Genomic DNA, 22,676 nt, shown 5'->3' on the forward strand with positions numbered 1-22,676 from the left:
CCAGCATTTGCTTTTATAAGCCTCTATTGCGTTCATCACACAGACGTTCCTAAGCAATGTTGCTCAAATGGTCACTGTGTACCCTAGCAGCAATCAGCCCTTACCGTAGTTTTGCAGTCTAGTAGTTTAGACTACTATCAAACTATGATAAGGCCTGAAATGCTACTAGAATGCTGAAGAACGAAATAGTTTTATGAAAAGGTCCTCATTCCCCATTTCATTTCATCTCTCACTATCGTCACTTTTATTTTCGACACTATCACCGATTATCACTCATCAATTTTCGTAATACACTTCAGGTACACTTTCTATTATATCACTTTTCACATCACACCATTTTCATATAAATTCATTGTTATTACCATTTACCATCTGCTAGCATTACTAAGTAATTAAAAGATATTCAATTTAAATGTTTCTTTATTTTTGTTGCTGTAGAGTCATTACTATTCAAACTACAATTTAGCACTATTAACAAAGTTACAGTAAAACAAAATCACTTCGATCCATTCTTCTGCACTCGCTGTCATTATTAACACTTTTAATATGCACGTTTGAAGAACTAGGCAATTATGTTTATATTCAGAGAAATGATTGCAAAATGTATTATGGCCTTTATTAAATTAGTAGAGGTCACATCATTATACATCATCATTATTATATTTTTAACAAAACTATCAGAATCACTTCCAATTTCATTTTCAAATTTTCATCACCATAGAATTTATTATAAAATCACTATTAGCACCCTCACAATCACTAAATTTAATAACAACGAGTGTTACGCGCAGTTCCACCAAACATCCATTCTTATGTTGCATTATAAAACGATTGATCACACGTTAGCTTCGAAACTTAACAACCATTACTGATTAGTACAAAGGATGCTACAGCTCGTGGTAAACGAACTGAACCATCAACAACCAGTACTGGTTTATAAGTAACTAATGAGCCCTGGCGGTCCCTCCGTTCGAAGAGGACCTGATAATATGCCGAAACATATTAACAGATCCTCCGCCTGAATGCATAAATCATGAACCGTTAGAGGTGTGCCAAAGTATTGGGAAGGTGATATGTTTCACAGACGGGTATTATTATGGTGCACCTTCTACTTTGGCACCGTCAAACCCTGTGATCGTGGCCAGGGTTCTAAGAAGTATAGTGGTGCAAATTAGACTATTTCTACAATAAATTGAATCATTAATGTTCGAAAGTTATTTGTCCAAAATTACAGATGCTTGATAGCAATTAGAGATGGTCGGGTTTCACATTTTTCAAACCCGAACCCGACCCGTACCCGACTTAATTTATTCCTTTAAACCCGGACCCGACCCGAACCCGAGACAAAAATTTAAAAGCAAACCCGGACCCGACCCGAACCCGAAAAATTTTCGCTGTTCAAACCCGAACCCGACCCGAAACCCGAGAAAGTTTTCTAAGAAAAACCCGAATAGAACCCGAGTTCGAAAAGATGATAAATTCATCGGTTCTGATGCATAGGGAAGCTTTCCGGTTGTTACTTTGTGAACAATTATCCCCAAACCCGACCCAAACCCGGCAAAACCCGATTTTTTTCAAGCCCGAACCCGACCCGTACCCGATATTTTTTTAACCTTCAAACCCGACCCGAACCCGAACCCGAAAAAATAAAAAGTTTCAAACCCGAACCCGACCCGAACCCGTCGGGTTCGGGTTCGGGTCGGGTTTCGGGTTTGAAAACCCGAGACCCGACCATCTCTAATAGCAATATCATCAACCATAACAACTTTCTACATTTTCAGTGTTTTATAGATTGAGAGCTTAAAGATGTTCGTTCAAAATGATTTTCTCGGTGACCATCTCAAATTCCCGGTTTCTAATTTCTTTTTCCCGATGGATTCAAATTCCCGTCTTTTTCCCGCTTTTCCCGTTTTTCCCGGTTCGGTGGCCACCCTGGAAATATCCATGGAGAAATGTCGGGTGGGCTCTTTGAGAAATTCTTGTCTCCTGGTTTCTTTTTGGTCTCTTTTTAGCTTCTGTTCAGCTGTTGAGATCCCTAAATTTCCTATTTTTAAGACATTCAGTCGCAACCAGGACAATTTTTAAGAAAACTAACATTTACTATTGGAAATCGAAAGCTTCTAAATCAATACGTGGAACGTGGAATTTATTTTTTATCAAGAAATACGAATCTTATTCGATTTTTAAATCAATTACAGTGATACCTCCATGAGTCGATGTTCCATGACTCGATATCGACTCATGGAACCATACTAAGAGCAAAATTTCATGGTTACTATGATGGTCCCTAGAAGCAGCTTTCCAAAAGATTGCTGTTCCATGACTCGATATTTTCATGAGTCGTTGGTCCCTTCAATATCGACTTATGGAGGTTTCACTGTACATGTAATCTGTTGACAATAAAAATTGCATGCTGTGAAACCGTTGTTCTGTGTAGTTTTTCTCCCTTCTTCACCACGTGGAATGTAATAAGCAAAAGAAAGCGATTGTCACCGAGGAAAAGTCGATAATATCTCCATGGCTAGACACTGTCAGCTCTCGGCTGGAAGTGAACATGTGAATAAACAATGTGTCCTATCAGCAACTTATTTAACCGAAATATTAATATATTCGACCTTCAGTTTGTTTCAACCGACGACGCGTAAACTCGGCGCGGAGAGTGTCTGTCTGCAGTTTTCTCAGCATCCGACGAGACGGGATCATTTTTCATGTTCGCCTATGTACACTCCCGTGCAAAAGTTCGGCGTCACCCCTTAAGATCATACAAAAAAGGTTTGTCCATATCTATGGAACAACTCTTATTAGAAAGGCAATGAGTTACTCTTTTGACGAAACATTTTTTTGAGTTTTTTACTTAAAATTGTAACATTTTTCAAAAATTAGACTAAATAAACATGGCATTTTTTCTCAGCTTGGATCGACCAAATTTTAAACCGATACGACTTTAGAACCGTAATCACATTATTTTTAAAGAGCAAAATATTGGCGAAAAAATCTGATTATTTTTCAAAATCATTACAACAGTTATTTAAGTCATCGTGCAAGAATTTGACCTACCTAAGACGATTTTGGGCGATCTATTACTGAGAAAATAAGACATTCTTTTCAGTGTATTTTTTATGTCGCAACTTCTAGTAAAATTCATAAAATGTGTTTGTAAAAAAATCTTCAAAGGAAGAATAACTCATGGCCTTTTGAATGAGCCATATAGAGTTCAATTTGTAAGTGTAATCCCAGAGATAACACTTTTGCATTTTAGAAGGTTACCCCATACTTTCGCACGGGAGTGTATATGCAAGCTGAACCACAACGGCGGAGCTTAGTATTCGCGTCACCCAATCCTCTGGCCTGTGTCTATCCGTCGCGGCTTTGCGCCTTCTCGCACCCGTGGATGACAGAGAGACCAATCATACTTTTCTACGGATTGGGACGACGGGCCACATTACAACAAACGGTGCGTCGGACTTGAGCAATATGATTGCATTTCCTTGCTTGCACCATCATTCAGGCAGGCAAGATGTGGAAACGTGTCTGGCTCTGTAGTGCCGTAAAATGTACAATGAACTGCCTGCCAGACAGGCGTAATTATAAGCAACAATATCGATAATACCGATCAACAAGAGTGGCTTTAAGTTATTTGTGTAAAGGAAAGAAAAATCTTTCGCGTCTGAGTGGGTACTGCGTGCCCGAAGGTTGAAACAGATTTATACTAATGAATTAACTACATTGTATTCTTCTTAATTCAACATAAATAGTTGATAAAACTAAGCTTAGGTTCAAAAACTCCTAGCGCTTGCTAATTTCACCCATACTTTATCCGTCTTTACCACGCGTAATGCGTTATTTCTTGAAAAACATTGAACAGAACCCCTAGAGAAAACGGCGTAGAAGTGATCGGAATACCTAATTTCTGTTGTATTTGCTGGTGTAAAAACTCAAATAAAATTTTGAAGAACTGCAGGCATAATCGTGGATGAAATGTTGGTGAAATTTCGAGATACGGGGCTGGTAGCAAAAAGTTGTACCGAAAAAAGTGATTTTAGTGACCAGATTTGTGACTTTCGATTCTTGAAAAAGTGACATAAAGTGACTTGAACAACTTGAACGCAATCACTTTTATTTCAATTCTATTACACAGTTTCACGATCGATATGCAATATGATAAGGAATATTCAATATGATCTACTGCATGTAGTAAGTCAAGTTGAGTACCATATTTGGAAATTTTTATTGTACTTCCACAATTTTTTAAATCTCTTACAATTTTTTTAACAGATTTACAATCTTAGCAAAATTGTGTGTCTTATACTTTAATATTTCAATATCAATAAGAATTTAGAACACTTAGGAAATCAAAATTAGATCAAGATTACGGAAAATATAATACTTGGACATTCATCAATATTTCAAGTTAGTAATAATGATAGAAGATCGAATATGGTTGAAATACTGCTTAAAACCAATATATCATAGACGCGTCCCTCGAACGCCGACTAAAAGAGAACAAATGGTTGACATAAGCCTGAGGGACATTTAACTTTTCCATCAGTAAATTTAATGGGAGGTATGTTTGGCCGAATAGACATTTAGTATAAAGACAATAGGTTTAATAGGCTGTTCTTCTGAGTTATGATGTAAAAGTAGTTAGCACTAAGCCTAAGCCTCTAATATTTCAATCAAAATTACTTGGACACTTTCATGATTCACTTGACATTGCACAGTGATTTTTTTTTGCCGATTAATTATTAATTATTAATTATTATTATTATTCTTTGTTTTGCGTTTTAGTGTTAAATACCTTTATTATAGATTTTGTATAATTTTAAAGCGCTAATTTCGAAGACAAAGGGAATAATAATAACTCATATTTTGAAACGTAGTATTCGACAATACAATATATAAACATCTAATTGTTTACCACAAGGTATAAACAATTATATTAAAAGAGAATGCACGAGATATTCGAAAAGAAACTAAACATTTAACCTTTGGTTTTATAACAATGAACTTACACCATACTAATAATACCTTAGATACTATTACAAATTACGTGGAACTCTATGAACGATTATCTTTTTTCCAAACTTTTTTCACAAGAAAACATAACACAAGATAATATTTTGAGACTGACATGAAGTTGTTCTGGCGATGACCTAACTTTCAAAACAAAAACTAAAATTTAGCCCAAATTAAAAAAAAGGTCGATTCATAATTTTTTCCCGAAAATTTAGTTCATAATAGTTGAACAATTGACTTTAATTGAAATGGCTTCAAAAAAGAGACTTCAAAGCAGGCCTGCCTAGCGTACGGCTCGCCACCTCATTTTGTGCGGTTCGCGAAGAGTTCCAAGCTCCTTCTTATATCTAGCCCTTTTGTAGCACAACGAACTACACAGCAAAAAATTCTAAAATAATCATGTAAAACGGGTTGCAACTGAACATTCAACGATAATTAATATGAACTGTCTCATTGCATTCAAAAATGCTTGCAATCTTGAGTGAAACTGAAACATTTCATGATACATCCAGCATTTGCCAATATTGCATGCTTTCTTGCATCTTGAAAGTGTAATTGCAAACAAGAATGCTCAGTTTACATGATTCTACGCTGAATATTCTGTCAAAAATAATGCACATGGATGGATCGACGGCTTGTCATTCCACGTGCATCATTTATGATTGAATTTTCAGCGTGAAAATCATGTAAACCGAGCCGTTCCGCATGCAACATGCTTCGAGAGAAGACGTTTCGCGTTCAATATCAAGGATTTTGGTAACAATGTAGTATTTGATAGATGTGTTTATAGGTTTTATCATTGAATAATACATAAGAAACGGCTTTGCATGATTGAGGCTAAAATAACGTTACGTGTAAATCTAAGATTTTTTGTGTGTGTAGATGTTTCTGCATTCCAAGGCTTATTATTACAACAATAGATTCTTCATTTTAAAGCTATTTTATTTTAACCTTCCTGTTGCATTCAAAAAAAGTTACACTTAAGGCATTCCGGGTCATATTGACCCGGATTTGGCACAGTAATATCGCAGGTATTTTTCAACCAAATTTCAATGTTTTTATACTCAAAATAATCGTTAGTTCATAAATTTTCCGAATCTGGGCCGGACACAAGGATTGACCTGGTTTGGCCGCTCAGAATCGACGCCGAACAGATCAAGGTTTTACCATTTTTGTAAGGGCATGCTTTTCACGATAGGGGTCGTGAAATTTATCTGTATTGGTTTACAAATGGATGCATATGTAGAAGCTTCCTATCAGAACTGAAATTATTGCTACTATCAATCATTTGCCAATTTTCGAATTATGTACAACCCAGCCATGTGACATATCAAAATTTGCAGAATTTCATGAAAAAAAACTTCAAGCAATAATAGCTATCCTGAGCCAAAATGACCACCCTGTGGCCACGGAATCGGTTCCAGAGGCCCCGGTAAGCTGGCCAGCTTACGGATTATGTACAATCTAGCCATGCGACACATCAAAATTTGCATATTTTCTTGTAAAATACACTTCAGGTAATCCTAGCTGTCTTAAGCCAAAATGGCCACCCTGTAGTCACAGAACCGGTTCCAAAGGTTCCGGTAAAAAGACCAGTTAACGGTTTATGTACAATCTAGCTATGCGACATATCAAAATTTACAGAATTTGGTGTAAAAAAACACGTCAGGTAATATTAGCTGTCCTAAGCCAAAACGGACACTCTGTGGCCACGGATTTGGTTCCAGAGTAGCCAGTTTACGGATTGTGTACAATCCAGTCATGCGACATATCAAAATTTGGCACCACTCATAAATTGCGTGCCAATTTTGACACCACCGCCCCCATCGTAGCCTGTTTCGCATACCATACCTAAAACATGGTTCGTCGCAAAACCGTCGACTCAGTAGATAGGCAACATTTTGCTTAATTTCAAATGCTTATAACTTTATCAAAAAAAAATATTGAATTGGATGCATCTGATAGCAGTCGACCGCAAATTTGGTCTAGTTTGCATGGCCAAGCAAGTTTGGAATTCGCTTGGCCATGTATATTGGCACCGAGCGCCGGAGATGTTCCCGGTTCCCTGAGGTCATTGCCAAATGACATTTTTTATGTCGCTTGTTATTTTTGTGTGGTGTGAAGTCGTATAGATGTTTACATTTTCCCTAGAAACTAGAACTTATAGAAAGTTAAATGCCAGCGGACGCATACGGATTCGTTGGAAATCTTCCGAAATATGACCATTTCCGTAAAACTTGTTCCGGAAAATATGGTCAGTCATGTATTTCCAATCATGTATATATTTTCCGGAGCTTTATCCATGTAAGCATCAAGCTTCAAGATGATGCTCCCAGCAGCATATTCAGAACTTTTAAACGCACTGACTACTCTATAGTAGGTTCCGGGTGCCCTGGGGGAAGTGGTCAATTAGGAATATGAGCATCAAACTTCCAAAGGTATTTCAGAACCATGATCAATATATAGTAGGTTTCATATGACCCGAGGAATGTGGCCAAATATAAGTATTAGGTATCAATATTTTAGAAGGTGATGCTTCAGAAAACACAATTCATGCTTCCGAAAGCAGTTTTAGAATCACCGTCTACCATGAACAGTTGGTTCCATGTGACCACTTTAATCCATAATAACCATTCTATAGTAGATTCCAGAAGCTTCTACACAAATTTCCAATTCGGAAAATGGCCACATCCCCTGGGGCTCTTGGAACCTGCTATAAAGTGGTCTAGCAGGCTGTGATTTTGGAAATGCTCACCTTAAAAAATTTTGAAGTTTGATACCCATATTGATATGATTCCAGACAAATTCCTAATTGGCCACTTCCCCCAAGGCATCCGGAACATACTATACAATGGTTAAAGAAATAAGTTGCTTTGTAAATACTTCCAGAAGCATCAACTTAAAAAATCTTGATGTTTCATACCCATATTGATGTGTTTTCGGACATGTTTTGGATTGGGCACCTGGAGCCAACTATACAATGGTCGTGGCAGCCGGTGGTAGTGAAAATGGTTCAGGAATCATCAGCTTTGAAAACCTTGAAGTTTGATGCCCATATTGATATTGTTCCAGATATGTTCCTTATCGGCCACTGCCCCTGGACACCTGGAACCTACTATAGAATGATCAGTGCATCTGATGGTTCTAAATATACTGCTAGACACATCATTTCAAAGTTCGATGCCCACTTGTATATAGCTAGCTCCGGATAATATTTATATGATTGGAAATACAAACATGACTGACTATATTTTCCGTAATCAGTTTCACGGAAATTGTCATATATCGGAAGATTTCCAACGAATATGATTGCGTCCGCCGGTATTCAACTTCCCATTAGTTCTAGTTTCTAGGAAAATAGTAAACTTCTGTATAACCTCACACAGCACGAAAATATCAAGCCACATGAAAAATGCCATTTGGACATGACCTCGGGGAACTGGGAACATCTCCGGCGTCCGGTTGCCAATATACATGGCCATTGGCCAAGCAAGTTCCTGAAACTAGAACAAATTTGTGGTCGACTTCTTCCAGATGCATCCAATTTAATCAATTTTCCATAAGGTTATAAGCATTTGAATTTAAGGCGAAATTTTGCCTATCTCAATAATTTTTCCTATCCCATGTACCTTTATTGAACATGGTTAGCCTGTAAATTGGCCACATAATCGGGATCCTTGGAGCCTCCGGAATCTATTATATGGCCACCAAGTATCCAAGACTGCTAAGTTTACCTCAGCTAATTTATTTTATGAAATTCTTCAAATTTTGATATGTCGCATAAAAACGACTCTCCAAAACTCGATGTTCAAGAGACTACTGATTTATACAGTGAAACCTCCATGAGTCCATGTTCCATGACTCGATATCGACTCATGGAACCATACTAGAATCAAAATTTCATGGTAGCTATGATGGTCCCCTCAAACAGCTTTCCAAAGCATTTTTGTCCCATGACTCGATATTTCCATGAGTCGATGGTTCCTTCCAATATCGACTCATTGAGGTTTGAATGTAGAATTATCGAGATATAGAATATAACGACACAAAAAATCACAAAATCGGAAAAACAAATTCTTGTACAGTGGGATTTCGTTTTTGGCATGCTCCATTTTTGAATCACTCCCCTCCCGAATGAGTGAATCCGTTTTTGGCAACATTTTCGAATGCCATTAAAATTTATAATTTTTGTAAATATTATTATGTCTTTTCATTTAGTCATTTGAAAAGCAAGCCAGCTTCACGCTTACCGCATTTCAGAGCTCAATTTCCTCCGATATTTCCCCAAATATCACTAACTTTTAGGAGTACCTTACGCGCTTATTTAATTTTGGATAGTCGTATGTTCGCAACGTTTCACGAACTCATTAATCTCTATGAGTATCTCAACTAGAGTTCCAACATCTTTACTCAGGCATTCACGCTGTATTACCACTTGAGTATGCCGGTAGGTGAAATAGTTAATATACCATGACCCCACAGTTATGGATCAAATAGTGTGGAGTCCAACCTTTAAAAATCAATAAAACGACATGGAAAACGTAAAATTGTAATTTAAAAGCACAAATTGAATCGTTTCAAATTGGAACTTCGGTTAGTAAACTGTTTTGAGTGCAATATTTACATAGGATTGCATAAAAATAAAAAAAAATCCCTCCCCTTGGTTATGCGACCTTGCCGCGATGGGAGGGCATAATCCATTAGCCCATATGATGGAAACCAAAGGCGTAACCTGTAGTGGTGGTATCACATTTTGGCACTTTTTGCTTAAAGCCGCGTCATAATTCATATGGCATAGACGCAATAATATCTCGGATGTGATCCAACGGACATTCTGCGTCATTGATAGAATTGATGCCCATTTCAAATAATTAATCTATTCGAAGTGGACATTAATACTATTGGTGACGTTCAGTTTGCCTTTTGCTAACCAAAATGATCCGTAGCCACTCTTACTATTAGCTAGTTAGATACATCGTTATCATATACGACGTAGGGAATTCAATAGGAACTCTTAGGAAAATGACTAGTAGATTCACTAAGTAGAAATAAGTGGCGACAATCTTATTTTAACATGGTTTTTACATTGCCATAATAAGAAATACCTCTTTTGTAACAGCGGTATAAATAATCTAATTCCAGCTTCATTTTCGCAAAATTTACAAGTAGAAAGTAGGCGTTGTGAAGCATTGCATTTGCCACCGAAAAGTGAATCATGTAGGAGACTGTAATAGAAGCCTAAGGTAACTTTACTCTTCAATATTCACTATAAAATGACTATGGAAAGTAAGACGCTGAGATCGATCATTAGGGTACACTTGCTAGTTTCGAAAAATTATTGAACATACAAGGAAAGCGACTTTTTTCTTTAAGGATATATGAACTACTACTAAACAGCCTAATTTTGTTAAAACTTGACGACAATTGACATTTAAGACTCTAATCTTAATCAGAATAGCACTTGAATGACAAATTATTCAAAACCATTTCGACTAGACAGTATTAGTAATGACACTACTACACAACTATTTCAAACAAATTGTGATGGAGCTGCTGATTTTCACAATGCTTCCTTTTCTCAGAAGCAAGGGAATATGGGTACTTTTCAAAAACTACCACGTCACAATACTAATAAAAACAGTGTTCATGTGGGCGCCATTGCCTAGTCCGTCTGAGTATTGGTCCTGGTAGAGGGGAAACTTGGCAAAAGCCAGACCGAGGGTTCAGCCTTGACAAGTTAAGCTGTCAGGCAGCTCCAACTGAATACCATACAAAAAAAAAAATAATATTTACATAGGATTGCATAAAAATAAAAAAAAATGTATCGGTTTCTGAAAACCATATTATGGATCAATTTTCATATTATGGATCAAATTGTGACATATTACAGATCAGTGCGCAAAATCAAGAGATTTTTAACTCAATGCATCTGTATTCCATGATTTGGCGAAAGTTATCAATATGTCACATATTACTGCAAAAATAGCAGTGTTAGAGCAAACAAGGGTAAAATGCCATTTTTGTTGTGATACTGCATTGTAGTAAGTGAGACATGTACTGTTTTCGCTCCACACCAAGTTTTCCACCCATTTTTGTCTGATAAAAAATGAAATTTACAAACCTTGTTGTTTTATTAGTTTTATCCTTAGTGCTATGATCTGAAAATGTCGAATCCAATGCTTAAAATGGCAGAAATCTACATTATTTAGAAGTGATCCATAACCGTGGTAAACAATCATTTCCTGGTCCATATTATGGATCACTAGTTAGAAGTGCTAATATTCGGTATTTAGAATCAACAATCGAGAAAAATGTTTTCCAAAGATAAATTCACACTAAATCGAAACGAACGAGCATGTTTTATAGTATAACATTAAAATTTTACCACCTGTGGGTGCTTATGAATGCTGACGGCACTTCTTACAGAAAACGACCATATAATGATAGCTGTGTGGTATCAACTAAACATTTGTCAAATACACCGTTATTTAGCGGTTGAATGTTGTGCTTAACATTACAAATGGTAGAAGACAAATAGTATAACATGGGAAAAATATGTTTTAGGTCAACGTTTATGATTTGAGCGAGTTATCCGATGTTGAACGCCAAAATGATCCGTCACTGTGGGTGATCCGTAACTGTGTGGGCATGGTAAGTATGTTTTCTTCAGATTTGGAAAAGCTCGTTTGAACAAAGCAGTATTGTCATAAAAGGAACAAAAACTTCAGCTTACTGTTCAGCTCACTGTTAGGTATTTGTATTGTGCAATGACAAGTAGATTCGTTTTCAAGTATATTCCATAAGTGTCAATATATAATCCATAACTTTGACAATACCTACAGCAATAAATGACTCACAAGAACAGGATTTACACTATACCTTATCCTCAATAAGGTCGATGCACGCTTCAATGAATACGATAGATACTCTGTATGACGTTGGACTTTTTAAGAAACGATCCAACATTCTATATCAGTGATGCTCAAGCTGGATTATACTGCGTAAGATATCAAGATTTTAATCAAGTATACGGACCCTGGTAGTAGACACCCTGTTAAAACAGAGACATTCCATTAAAAGGAGACTTTTTAGAGAGTGGCATTAAAATAGAGGCCAAGTCTCTCCCACAAGTCCTAATTGTGGCGAAGCCGAAAATTACGCATTTAAACTAAGTGGCTTCCATATTCATCTGCTTGCTAATACAAAATTGACTAATTTTATACTTATTCAAACCTGAAACATAGAACTTACCTCGAATGATTTCACGAGTGTTGCCAATCTGGAATGTCACCGATACACCCGGACTGACGTGGAAGAGCACCACGTGCTCAGAAGGCTGTGGGTGTGCTGGACAGTAAGGCCGCGAATGGGGTTCGAACCCGGGCCCAAAGTGAAACACAGGTTCCACGATCGGCCACGCTGCGGCATTAGCTGCCGCGGCCGCCGCTGCATTTGCCGGCATCGGACCACCAGTAGCAGCGGCAATGGTGGCCGCAGCTCCTGCCGCCGCACTAGCCGTGGCCACCGTAGCTATCCCATTGATCAGCTGATGGTGATGGTGGTGGTGGATATGGTGCATCGGTTGAATCCGTTGATTCGCGCCGGCCTGTTGTATGGACAGGATTTGCGTTGCACCCACTCCTCCTCCATTAGCTGATGAGGATGCAGCAGCCGATACCGGAACAGGAACAGTGCGAGCAGTTGGGGCCACAACTGCGATGGCGGCAGTGGTCGTAGTAGTCGGGGTCGGTGTTACCGATACTACACCACTTCCACCTCCGCCACCTCCACCCGGTGGTTCCGTCGCCATCTGCGGACGACGATGTTTCTTCACCGAACCTATTTGGAAGTATTGCGTGGTCGGGGGTGGAAATGAAAATTGATGAAAATGTTGCTGCTGTGGCACCGGCTGCTGCTGATGCTGTTGACCGATGACCTCCTTCTGATTGTATGTCTGCTGCTGCTGTGGCACAGAGGGTAACACAGGTGCCTTTACCATCGAAAATATATTTTTTTGGGAGGAGGCACCCACACCACCACCAAAGATTCGGCCCGTAGTTTCAATTATGTCTTCCCTTTTTTAACTTTGTCGCTCGCGGCCAATTGGTCAACCAAAACTGTTTCTTTCGATTATCACGATTGCACTTAGGTTTGAAACGAAAACGAAACAAAATCAACGTTTTACACACTGCTCGATCCGATAACCAGAAAATACTACAATTATTCTAACACGTAATCACCGGTCAAATTGGGAGATCTACAAACACTTCAAACACCGCCAACCGCCGTTCGAGACGGATTTTCTGAACTGAACAGCACTATTGGCAACGCGTGACTTCGGGGACACTGTTCCCCCGGAGCCGGTTGATATCGACGACTGCTGTTGTTGCTCCGTCTGCTGCTGTCGTCATTTGGCTGTGTCCCATCAATTAGCAAACGAACCAATTACGCACATTTTCCGCCTGACAATACACAACGACTTGACGACGATTGACCAAGAAGATTGTTGGTATTTTTACTGTATTATTATCAAGGGGTCTTACGGTTCCTCGTGCACTCGCGCCGGACACATACGGACAAATGCTCTGGAGATGGACAGCGGAACGATACTGGGCATTTGTCGCTAACTATTGGACACACGTTCACATTCACCATCGGCTGCTTCGAAGCTGATACGCAGAAACACACAACCTGTGGATGATAGGGCAAGGAAAAAAAAAACACGAAAGATTAGAAAGAGAAAACAATGATTTATTTGATTTTAATTGCCGTAGAGCAAATGAAAGTAAAACAATGCCGAACCGGTCGTCGTCTGGATGGGTACTTCCCCGAATGCTCTGAGGTTGAGGGGAAGATACAGTCAAAGAAATACAATTTATTCGGAAACTGTCACATAATTATTGGCGGTAGAATAGATACCTTGAAGAATTTCACCAGAAATTTGTCTAAAGATAACTCCAGAAATTAATCCAGAGACTACATCAGGGGCCTTCCTCAGCCGAGTAATTAGAGTCCGCGGCCACAAAGCAAAGCCATGCCAAAGGTCTGAGTTCGATTCCCGGTCGGTCCAGGATCTTTTCGTAATGGAAATTTCCTTGACTTCTATGGGCATAGAGTACCATCGTACCTGCCACACGATATACGAATGCGAAAATGGCAGCTTTGGCAAAGAAAGCTCTCAGTTAATAACTGTGGAAGTGCTCATTAAACACTAAGCTGAGAAGCAGGCTTAATCCCAGTGAGGACGTGATGCCCAGAACAAGAAATCAGCCATAATTTTCCCTAACAATACCTTCACGAATTATTCCACAGATTTCTTCTAACATTCCTTCAAAGAATCGTCAACGAAACGTTCAGCTTCTATAATATTCGCAGAAACTGAACGGATCTCTGAAAAAATAGTGTGTAGAAATAATCGAATAACTGCTATGAACAAAAAAAAGAAGGGTGACCATCTCCTGAAGATTCAAAATCAGGATATTTTACACTTTCCACAACTTACCTGTGCACGTTTTATTGAAGCTCAAATTCCGAACATGACTCATGTCGGATCAAGATCTCGTTAGGTAATAACTAAGAATGTCAAAAATAGCCAAGTATATTTCATAGAATCTAATAAAAAAGTATAGAAATCGGCCCAAAACCTTTTCAGAGGTTAAGCAATACCGATAGCACCCCTCGAGTCATGGTTGTACAGTAAACCTGCTAAGAATAATTTTAGGAATTTCATAAAATAGCTTCCGCTAAGTTTCCATAAAGATCTCGTAAGAATTCGCTAAGGATCTCGCGAGGAATTCATAAAGAGTGCTACAAAAAAAGTTTTTGGGAGAAATCCGTCAAAGATTGTCCTTGGAAACCGACAGTTTTTTCTACACGATTCTAAGAAACATTCGTTAACAATCTCCCCAGAAACTCATGATGTGGAGCACGAGATACTAGGTGGAGAAATTTCCTCTTTGCGATGCATCAAAACATTGCACGAAGATGAGCAACAATTTTTATGATTTTCAAGATACCATTTGTGTTGCAACTAGCACAAATTAGAATCGTCAAACATCCATTGAATTTGAAGGTGTTGTGGTACAGTGTGAAACGCATCCCAAACTATCTATGCAACTGAAGACAATATCTAAACCATAAAAATAAACATGATTTTTTAGATAGATGTCATTTATATCTTCTTGCTGTGTTTTGGTGTGATGATAGTTTTAGCTAATTCGAATCATCTGGTGTTCACCAAGCAGGAAAAAGCAGAACAAAACATAAAATATGAAAAAATAAATCAGGACGCCTCAAAAGAATCTCAACATTAGGACATGTCCTGCTAAATCAGGACGGATGAGAGTAAGAGTAATTCTCTAAAAAAGATTGGAAAACACTTTAGGAGTGATTCTTGCATGAAGTTATGGAGCAATTCCTAGAGAAATGATTAGTGGGATTAGGACGTAGGGATTTATTATTAATGATACCTTGAAAAATTCAACCTTAAATTGAATTATCTTCACTTCAGAAATTACTCCAGAGGAATTTCTTTCAGAAAATCCTCCAAAGATTCTTTCAGAAAGTTCTAAGTCTTTTAATCATTCATCCATTGATTTTCTCCAATGTTTTTTTTATGGAATCGTATAGAATGCAACCAATATATTGCAGAAATTAAGACCAGAGATTAGTTCAAGGAATTCTCAAAATCTTCTTAAGTATTGTCCATTGCGATTATCTTTGAAACAGCAGTCAGTCAGGAATTTCTTTTTTTTTGTTTCTGTTCGTGATGAACTACTGCGACCAATTTTGTTTGATCTTTTGTGGTACATCCGTATCCTTTGTTTAGTGCATGTCGTTCTACTCCACTACTATTGAGAAATAATGAAGTAGAAGTTTTCTATACAGTTATCATTCTTAACCATGTTGTAAAGAGGAGAAAAAGATTTTTTAGGAAAAGATACCGCTATTTATACATTTTGAAGAAAATAGTATCTCACGCTTAAACTCTCAAAAGAGCGCCCCTTATTCAGGTTCGGCAACTATGCTAGTTGAATTATAACGATTTCAGAGTGTCCATTCAAAATTGATTTTTAGATTCCCGGATTTTTCTCGGTTGCCCAAATTATGTTGAAATCTGATGACAAAACGATCCTAGGAGACACTTTTTGTATGAGTCCTCCAAAAATTTTGTAAGGCTTGTCATGCTTGGCTTGACCCCCTCCCTCCCTTGGAGCGTGACATAATTTGTACATGACCCCTTATCTGTGAACTATTTTTAATGAAGTCTACTAAAATACTATAAGCTTAAAACGGATTAAATTTCAAAAAAGATTTGGACAAAAAGATATAAATTATTTTCTGAAATATCTTAAAGATCATCCACTAACTAGAATTCATAGGAAGTTCAGAGAGATTTTGGAATTAAGTATATGAACAAATGTGTGCTCTGTTAGCTGCAGATTTCCTCATAAGAGCCGATCCATTACCTTCTAAGAATGGAATTTTGCGTTAGATGTGACTGGTTCCTTGAGGAATTCTTGATCTGGTGAAACTCATGTTGAATCCAAGGAGAGATGTTTGGAACAAAAATTATATCTCCAAATCCATTTTATAGTTCTTCTATGAAGCTGTTTAACCCATTTAATCAAAAATTGCTTCTTTCAAGCATTCTATCAAAGATTTGGTCACGAATCTCGTCAAGAACTTAACTTAACCTGGCCAAGAATACCTATACGTCCTTGGTATTTATTTATCCATCAAAGATCTTGCCATGAATTCATGAAAAACCTTACAAGACCTTTGTTGAAGATGATTGGAAGAATTCGCTGTAAATATATAGAAACACATACAAAATCTCGTCAGGGATCTCATAAGAACTTTGATTAGTCCAACTAGTAATTCAGACAAGGCTTCATCAAAAATCCGTATTATCAATAACTCCAGAAATCTTCCAAACGGAATTCTTAATCCAGGATATCAGTAGATCTCCCATAAAATATGCCAATTTTTTTTTTTGGCTCAGCTTTTCGTTAACCTCTACGAATCTACTAAGAATTTCAAGCAAAATCTGTATTGTATCTTCTCTAGAACCCAATAAAAATCTTACTAGCAATCTACTAATAACTTTTCATTGATCTCTCAAATAGAACTTTCAAGAAATTGTTCAATTATCGATTCGATTTCCGTTAGGATTCTAGAAAAGAAGATCTCAATTAAAATTTGCCATCAATCTAAATGGAAATCTAGCATACATCTCCCCCAAGAAAGTTTAGCTAAATATCGCTGAAATATTTCTGTTTCAGAAAGTAATAAAGTGGTTAGGGAAGCTTTGGAGGCGTATTTGGAAAAATAATTGGAAAAGTGAAGTTTCTATGAAGTGAAATTTCCAGATGAATTTATAAAGATCATAATATGTGTTATAGCTACATCGGTCACGCAACTCAAAGGTAAGGGGTGGTCCATTAATTACGTAAGGGCTTTTGGGGAGGGGGGGGGGGGGTTGAAGATTTCTTACGCGCCATACAAATTATTTTTGGTTTTCATACAAAAAATCTTACCATGGGGGGAGGGGGGGTTGAAAAACCGCTAACATTGTCTTACGTAATTAATGGACAGCCCCTAAAGGGAGTCTCTGTAGAAGATTTTTTTACAAATGATGAAATGTATAGGTGGATAGACGTCCCAGACAACCACGTAATAACTCGTTTATTCATACAAATTACATCAAACCCGCAAAACACGGTGGATAAAATCGTCAAATTGATGAGTTTCCTCGTATGAAACTCTTTTTCTGAGTTCATTGGAACATTTTGTTTCGTCCCGTACACTCATACAGTAACGCTTAATTTTACTCTCAATTTAGTTATAATATTCAAATACATGACAGTTATTAATATTTGAGAGATATTTTGAAGTTTTTATGAAAATATCGAGTTCGAGATGTAAACTTACATGTGAAACTGAGACAGATAGGGGTCATACACAGATTACGTCGCGCAACAAGGGGGAGGGGGCCAAGCAAAGCGTGACAAGCCTTACAAAATTTTCGGAGGACTCGTACAAAAAATGTGACAAAGGGGGGGAGGGTCAGAAAAGTTGAAATTTAGCGTGACATAATTTGTGTACCATCCCATAGCATCGAGTTAGGGAACATCGAGTTAGAGAGGTATCAAAGCATGCTAGATTGAAGGGACCGCGTATTTTATCGAGTTAGGGGAAATATCGAGATACAGAATATCGAGTAAGAGAGAGTTGACTGTATAACAAATATTATAAAACAATCACGGTCGATACCTTCTCCATGTTTACAAAGATCATCATAAATAAATTTGGTATTTTCCCTTGAAGAATGAAACACTTTTGACAGACTTTTGGTATCTAGGAGTGTTTTCGGAATTACAGGGAACTGTCTGTTAGAGTGGATGTGTTACTCGCAGTGAAGTAGATTGCAAGTAATAGCAGGGTGTCCATTCAAAATCAGTTTTCAAATTCCCAGATTTTTCCCGGATGTCCAAGAACTTAAAAAACAGATTACAAAAAGATCCTGCTACTCGATATCAGGGCTGTTACAACAGTCGCGAATTTCGCCAGGCCAGGCGCAAACATCACGAATGACTGCAATTCTGTCGCGAAAATCGCGGATTTCCTAAATCATGCCACAAAAATCGCCAATAGATTGTTTTGACACAAGTTGTGCAGTTCATGATTAGGAAATTTGTATTTAAAAATGTAAACTCTCGTCATCTCATTGAGTGCTGTAAAGTGCAATTTATAGATTAGTCACTATGGCCCAGTTTTGCAGAAAATAGCGTTTTTTTTTTCGTTCAAAATCAAGAAAGTTTACTTGAAACAAAATGCATTCACTATATTCAATTCTTCAACTGAAACACAGTGAACACAATTTCATCGTATAAGTTCAGTTTTAAACTGAACGATGACGGATTCTTGAAAGTAAAACATGTGGTGTAGGAAAATATAAAAAGCAATAGCATTTCATTTGTAATTCGACATTTAACAAAAAGCATTGAAAAATATAAATTCTGAAGGCACTTGCTAAGATGGTTAGGATTCATTGTGTATCTAAATATAATATCGAAAAAATGTCAGTTACACAATTTGCTACCATTCTGAAAATGCACAATCCGAAAGCTTATAATTTAAAAGTCGATAACGGTGGCGGCCACGTCCTTACGGTTATCAGGGAAGGGAAAGAATGTTAGACAATCATTGTTACTAGAGACCGAGTATACCTCTGCATATCCACAGTTTCCGTGGAAAGGATATTGTGTTAGTGGGATAAGGAAAGGATCTGCGAGTCAAAATATTCAAGCATCATTTTTAAACGTCGAAAGAGCTTTAAATGTATAATGCAATGTACTGTATATTGGTCAATTACTGTCGGACTAATGAAATGTTACCGTAATCCGGGTCATTTGGCGAATTTGGTCGGTATCAAAAAGCAATATCTTTTAAGAATGCTTTACACGTGCCAAGATTTCAAACAGTTATAGTTTTATAAGGATAGTTTTGCACAGAAATATTAACAGTTTTTTCGGTGTAAGCAATACTGTTGGAAAAGTCAGTACTAAACAATCCGCTGGTGCTAAGTTTATATGCAAAATTTGAGTATATGAATTTTGAACCGTTTATTTTCGGAAAACGTGCCTATTACAAGGTAATTAAACTACATTTAGGTATATTCAGCCATTCCATGAAAAACCGATCTAATGGGTCACCGATTTCCGTGAAAATTTGCTATTTTGTTCCTTATCCGAAATAAGGATACACGTATTTTTGGATTTTTTGATTAGGGTGACCATTTCCAAAATAGGGTGACCAGAAAAATCGCGATTTTGCAAAAAATTTAATTTTAAAATAATTATAACTTTTGAACCGTTCGACCGATTTTCAATCTTTTTGGACGAAATGAAGGCTAGAGAATTTGACTTTTCAGGAAAAATATAAAATTTCACAAAAATTATGTGTTTTTTACATGGAAAAACTCAATAGTTTCCATTTTTTCGTGTTTTGAAGGCCTCGGGACCGAAGGGGCTATTGCTGTTCTCATTTTTTCTTGAAAGTTTACTGTCAAATTTTCAGCGATGTATGTTTTTTAGTTTTTGAGATATATTTTTTTGATAATAAAAAATCAGTCATTTTTCATCGGCACACACTGTAGATCTCAGCGCATTAAATTTTTAATGTTTGAAAAAAATCATAACTTTTGAACAGCTCAACGGATTTCCAATCTTTTTTTTTATGGAATGAAAGCTTAAGATTTCAACATATTATTATTATTTATTGAAATATCTAAAAGATCGTGACCCCCTCGATTAGGGTCTTAAAGCTCTGTCCTAATTTTAGTACCAAACGCTAAGACTTAGACCAGAAACACATGTTTACTAAATATTTAAATGGTTTTCGTTGGTGTAAGTCCAAAAAAAATATTTTATACGGTTTTTGAGATTTTGTATATTTTGTTTACCGTGTCCCTTCCGAAATGTCAGATAGGAACAACCCTAGTGTTAAAACTCTCAGATTAAAACTAAAAGCCCTGTAGCGTTTTTTTCGACAAAGTGATCGTCAAACATGATCAAAAGTGTCAAGGTTCATATTTGGAATTATTTTTAAAATTAAAGTTTAAACATGTTATATCCGTTATTTGAGCTTGAAAAATTGCTAAAATAATCGCAAGAACATGATCTTTCTTATTATTAAATAAGAACAAGAATTCATCAAACATTTTAGGACCCAATTCATAGGAAGTTCAGAGAATTTTTGGAATTATATAAACAAATAGCCAACCCATTTCCTTCTAAGAATGCCTTAGGAATTATCTACACAAAATCTCGTCAGAGGCCTCATAATAACTTTGTAATTGATCAAAGACTAGTCAAATTAGTAATCCTGACAAGGCTTCATCAAGAATCAGTATCATCAACAACCCTAGAAATCCGCCAAAGGGAACTTTTAATGAATATGTCCAGGATTTCAGAAGATCTCCCAATAAATGCAAACTTTTTTTGGCTTAGCATTTTGCCAACCTCTAAAAATCTACTAAGAATTTCAAGCAAAATCAGCCTAGGATCTTTTCTAGAATCCACTAAAAATCTTATTAGCAATTTACTAATACTTAAGTGATCTCTCAGAAAGAACTTTCAAATACTGGTCAATTATCGGTTCGATTCCAGTAAATATCTTATTAAATATTTACCAAGAACTAAAATGGAAATCTAACACTCATCTCGAAAAGCACCTTGCCAAAAATTCTTAAGTACCCTTCTAGAAATGCTTCAAAGATCCTACTTACCTTAAATTATTCATAATGTGAAGTACTAATAACAGACGACTTAAAATTTAAACAAACCGGTAGTTTTATATTTGAAATACATATTTTCCCGGGTGTTCTCCAAATTCCCGGGTATTTCCCGTATTTTTCCCGGTCATTTGTAATTCCCGGGTTTTTCCCGGTTTTCCCGGATTTCCCGGATGGATGGACACCCTGTAATAGTCAAAATACGCAATTTTGTCAAAAAATAAGTAATTGGGGCGGAAATCAAAGGGACAAACTCAAATCTCCTTTTTGATTCTCTCTATAAAGCAGTTCCATACAAGAACAGGTAGCATTTTAGAAAAGGTATTTAATCTTCATTTATTCAAATGACTATTGTGTATTATGTAAGTCAATGCGTTAAATATTGCGAAACGTTTTTATGAAAAATGTCTCACCCTATGTCATAAACAAAGAGTCTTTAGGCATTTCACAAGAATCTTGACAGTGTCCCAAACACACAATTTCCAACTCCCAATGTATGATCTCATTCCAAGAAACATTGTTCGCTGTAATGGTTTCCTGTCCAATCTGTACTGGCCACGTTGTTTCGCTGATTTGATAATCGCACATGTCGCACTCTCATTTTGCAACAAGTGGCGCTGATAATGTACCTTAACTGAAATTTGCCATTTTCGAGCCCCTGTCCTGATACCGGCAGAGGCTCGTGTTGCCGCGAGGTTATTTACGCTCATTCAAATTGGTTCTGGTTCGGGTCGTGTTCATTGATGGTATCAATATCAATAATTGTTGCACAGCACAGCACAGGAAATCGTTTGACTGCCCATATCAGCTGAAGAAACAAAAACAAAAGGAAAATAGGTACATACATACTCCGGAGACGCATAACCGAGGAGAAGCGGAACGACTGGCAAACGTTGACGTGGCGGCAAGTCAGTGTCAGACAAAAAAAAAATGCTTGCGTATTTGAGCTTCCGATAGGGACACGCGTGACCAATCGGCTGTATGATCATTCAGTATTTGTAGAGATAAAAATAACCCCATCACGGTCAATCCTAGTTGGCGCTTGCTTTATGATGAACAACAATCGAAGTAGGTCATGCACCGGTTCGGTGATATTATTAGACATGTCTGCTGGAATTTGTGTGTTGGTAAAACCCGGAATTCTATTGAATTGAATTACATTCGAATTAGAAGGATTAGTGATACCACCTATGGAAGGTTTTCACACGTGGAATAAACCATGATATAAGAATAGAGTATTGTTGCATAATCCAAAATGCTACTATTGTAATGCTAGTAGTGTAACAGAGGCTTTTTCTAGATAGATACATTTGCACCTAAATAAGCCGAAATTTACTCTGTTCACGTGATTAATGATTCGTTC

At 37.1% G+C, this 22,676-nt stretch overlaps 1 protein-coding gene across 1 annotated transcript in view; it reads right to left on the minus strand.

The window, feature by feature from the left end:
• Positions 1 to 22,676, minus strand: part of LOC5567339 (fibronectin type-III domain-containing protein 3a) — a 241,878-nt gene that overhangs the window by 156,539 nt on the left and 62,663 nt on the right. The window contains exon 2 of the mRNA XM_021848353.1: positions 12,268 to 13,707. Within this exon, the coding sequence (XP_021704045.1) occupies positions 12,268 to 13,015 (748 nt within the window). The 5' untranslated portion in view covers positions 13,016 to 13,707. The remainder of the gene's footprint in view (positions 1 to 12,267; positions 13,708 to 22,676) is intronic.

Source organism: Aedes aegypti, chromosome 2 (genome assembly GCF_002204515.2).
Source record: "Aedes aegypti strain LVP_AGWG chromosome 2, AaegL5.0 Primary Assembly, whole genome shotgun sequence".
NCBI classification, from domain to species: Eukaryota; Metazoa; Arthropoda; class Insecta; order Diptera; family Culicidae; genus Aedes; species Aedes aegypti.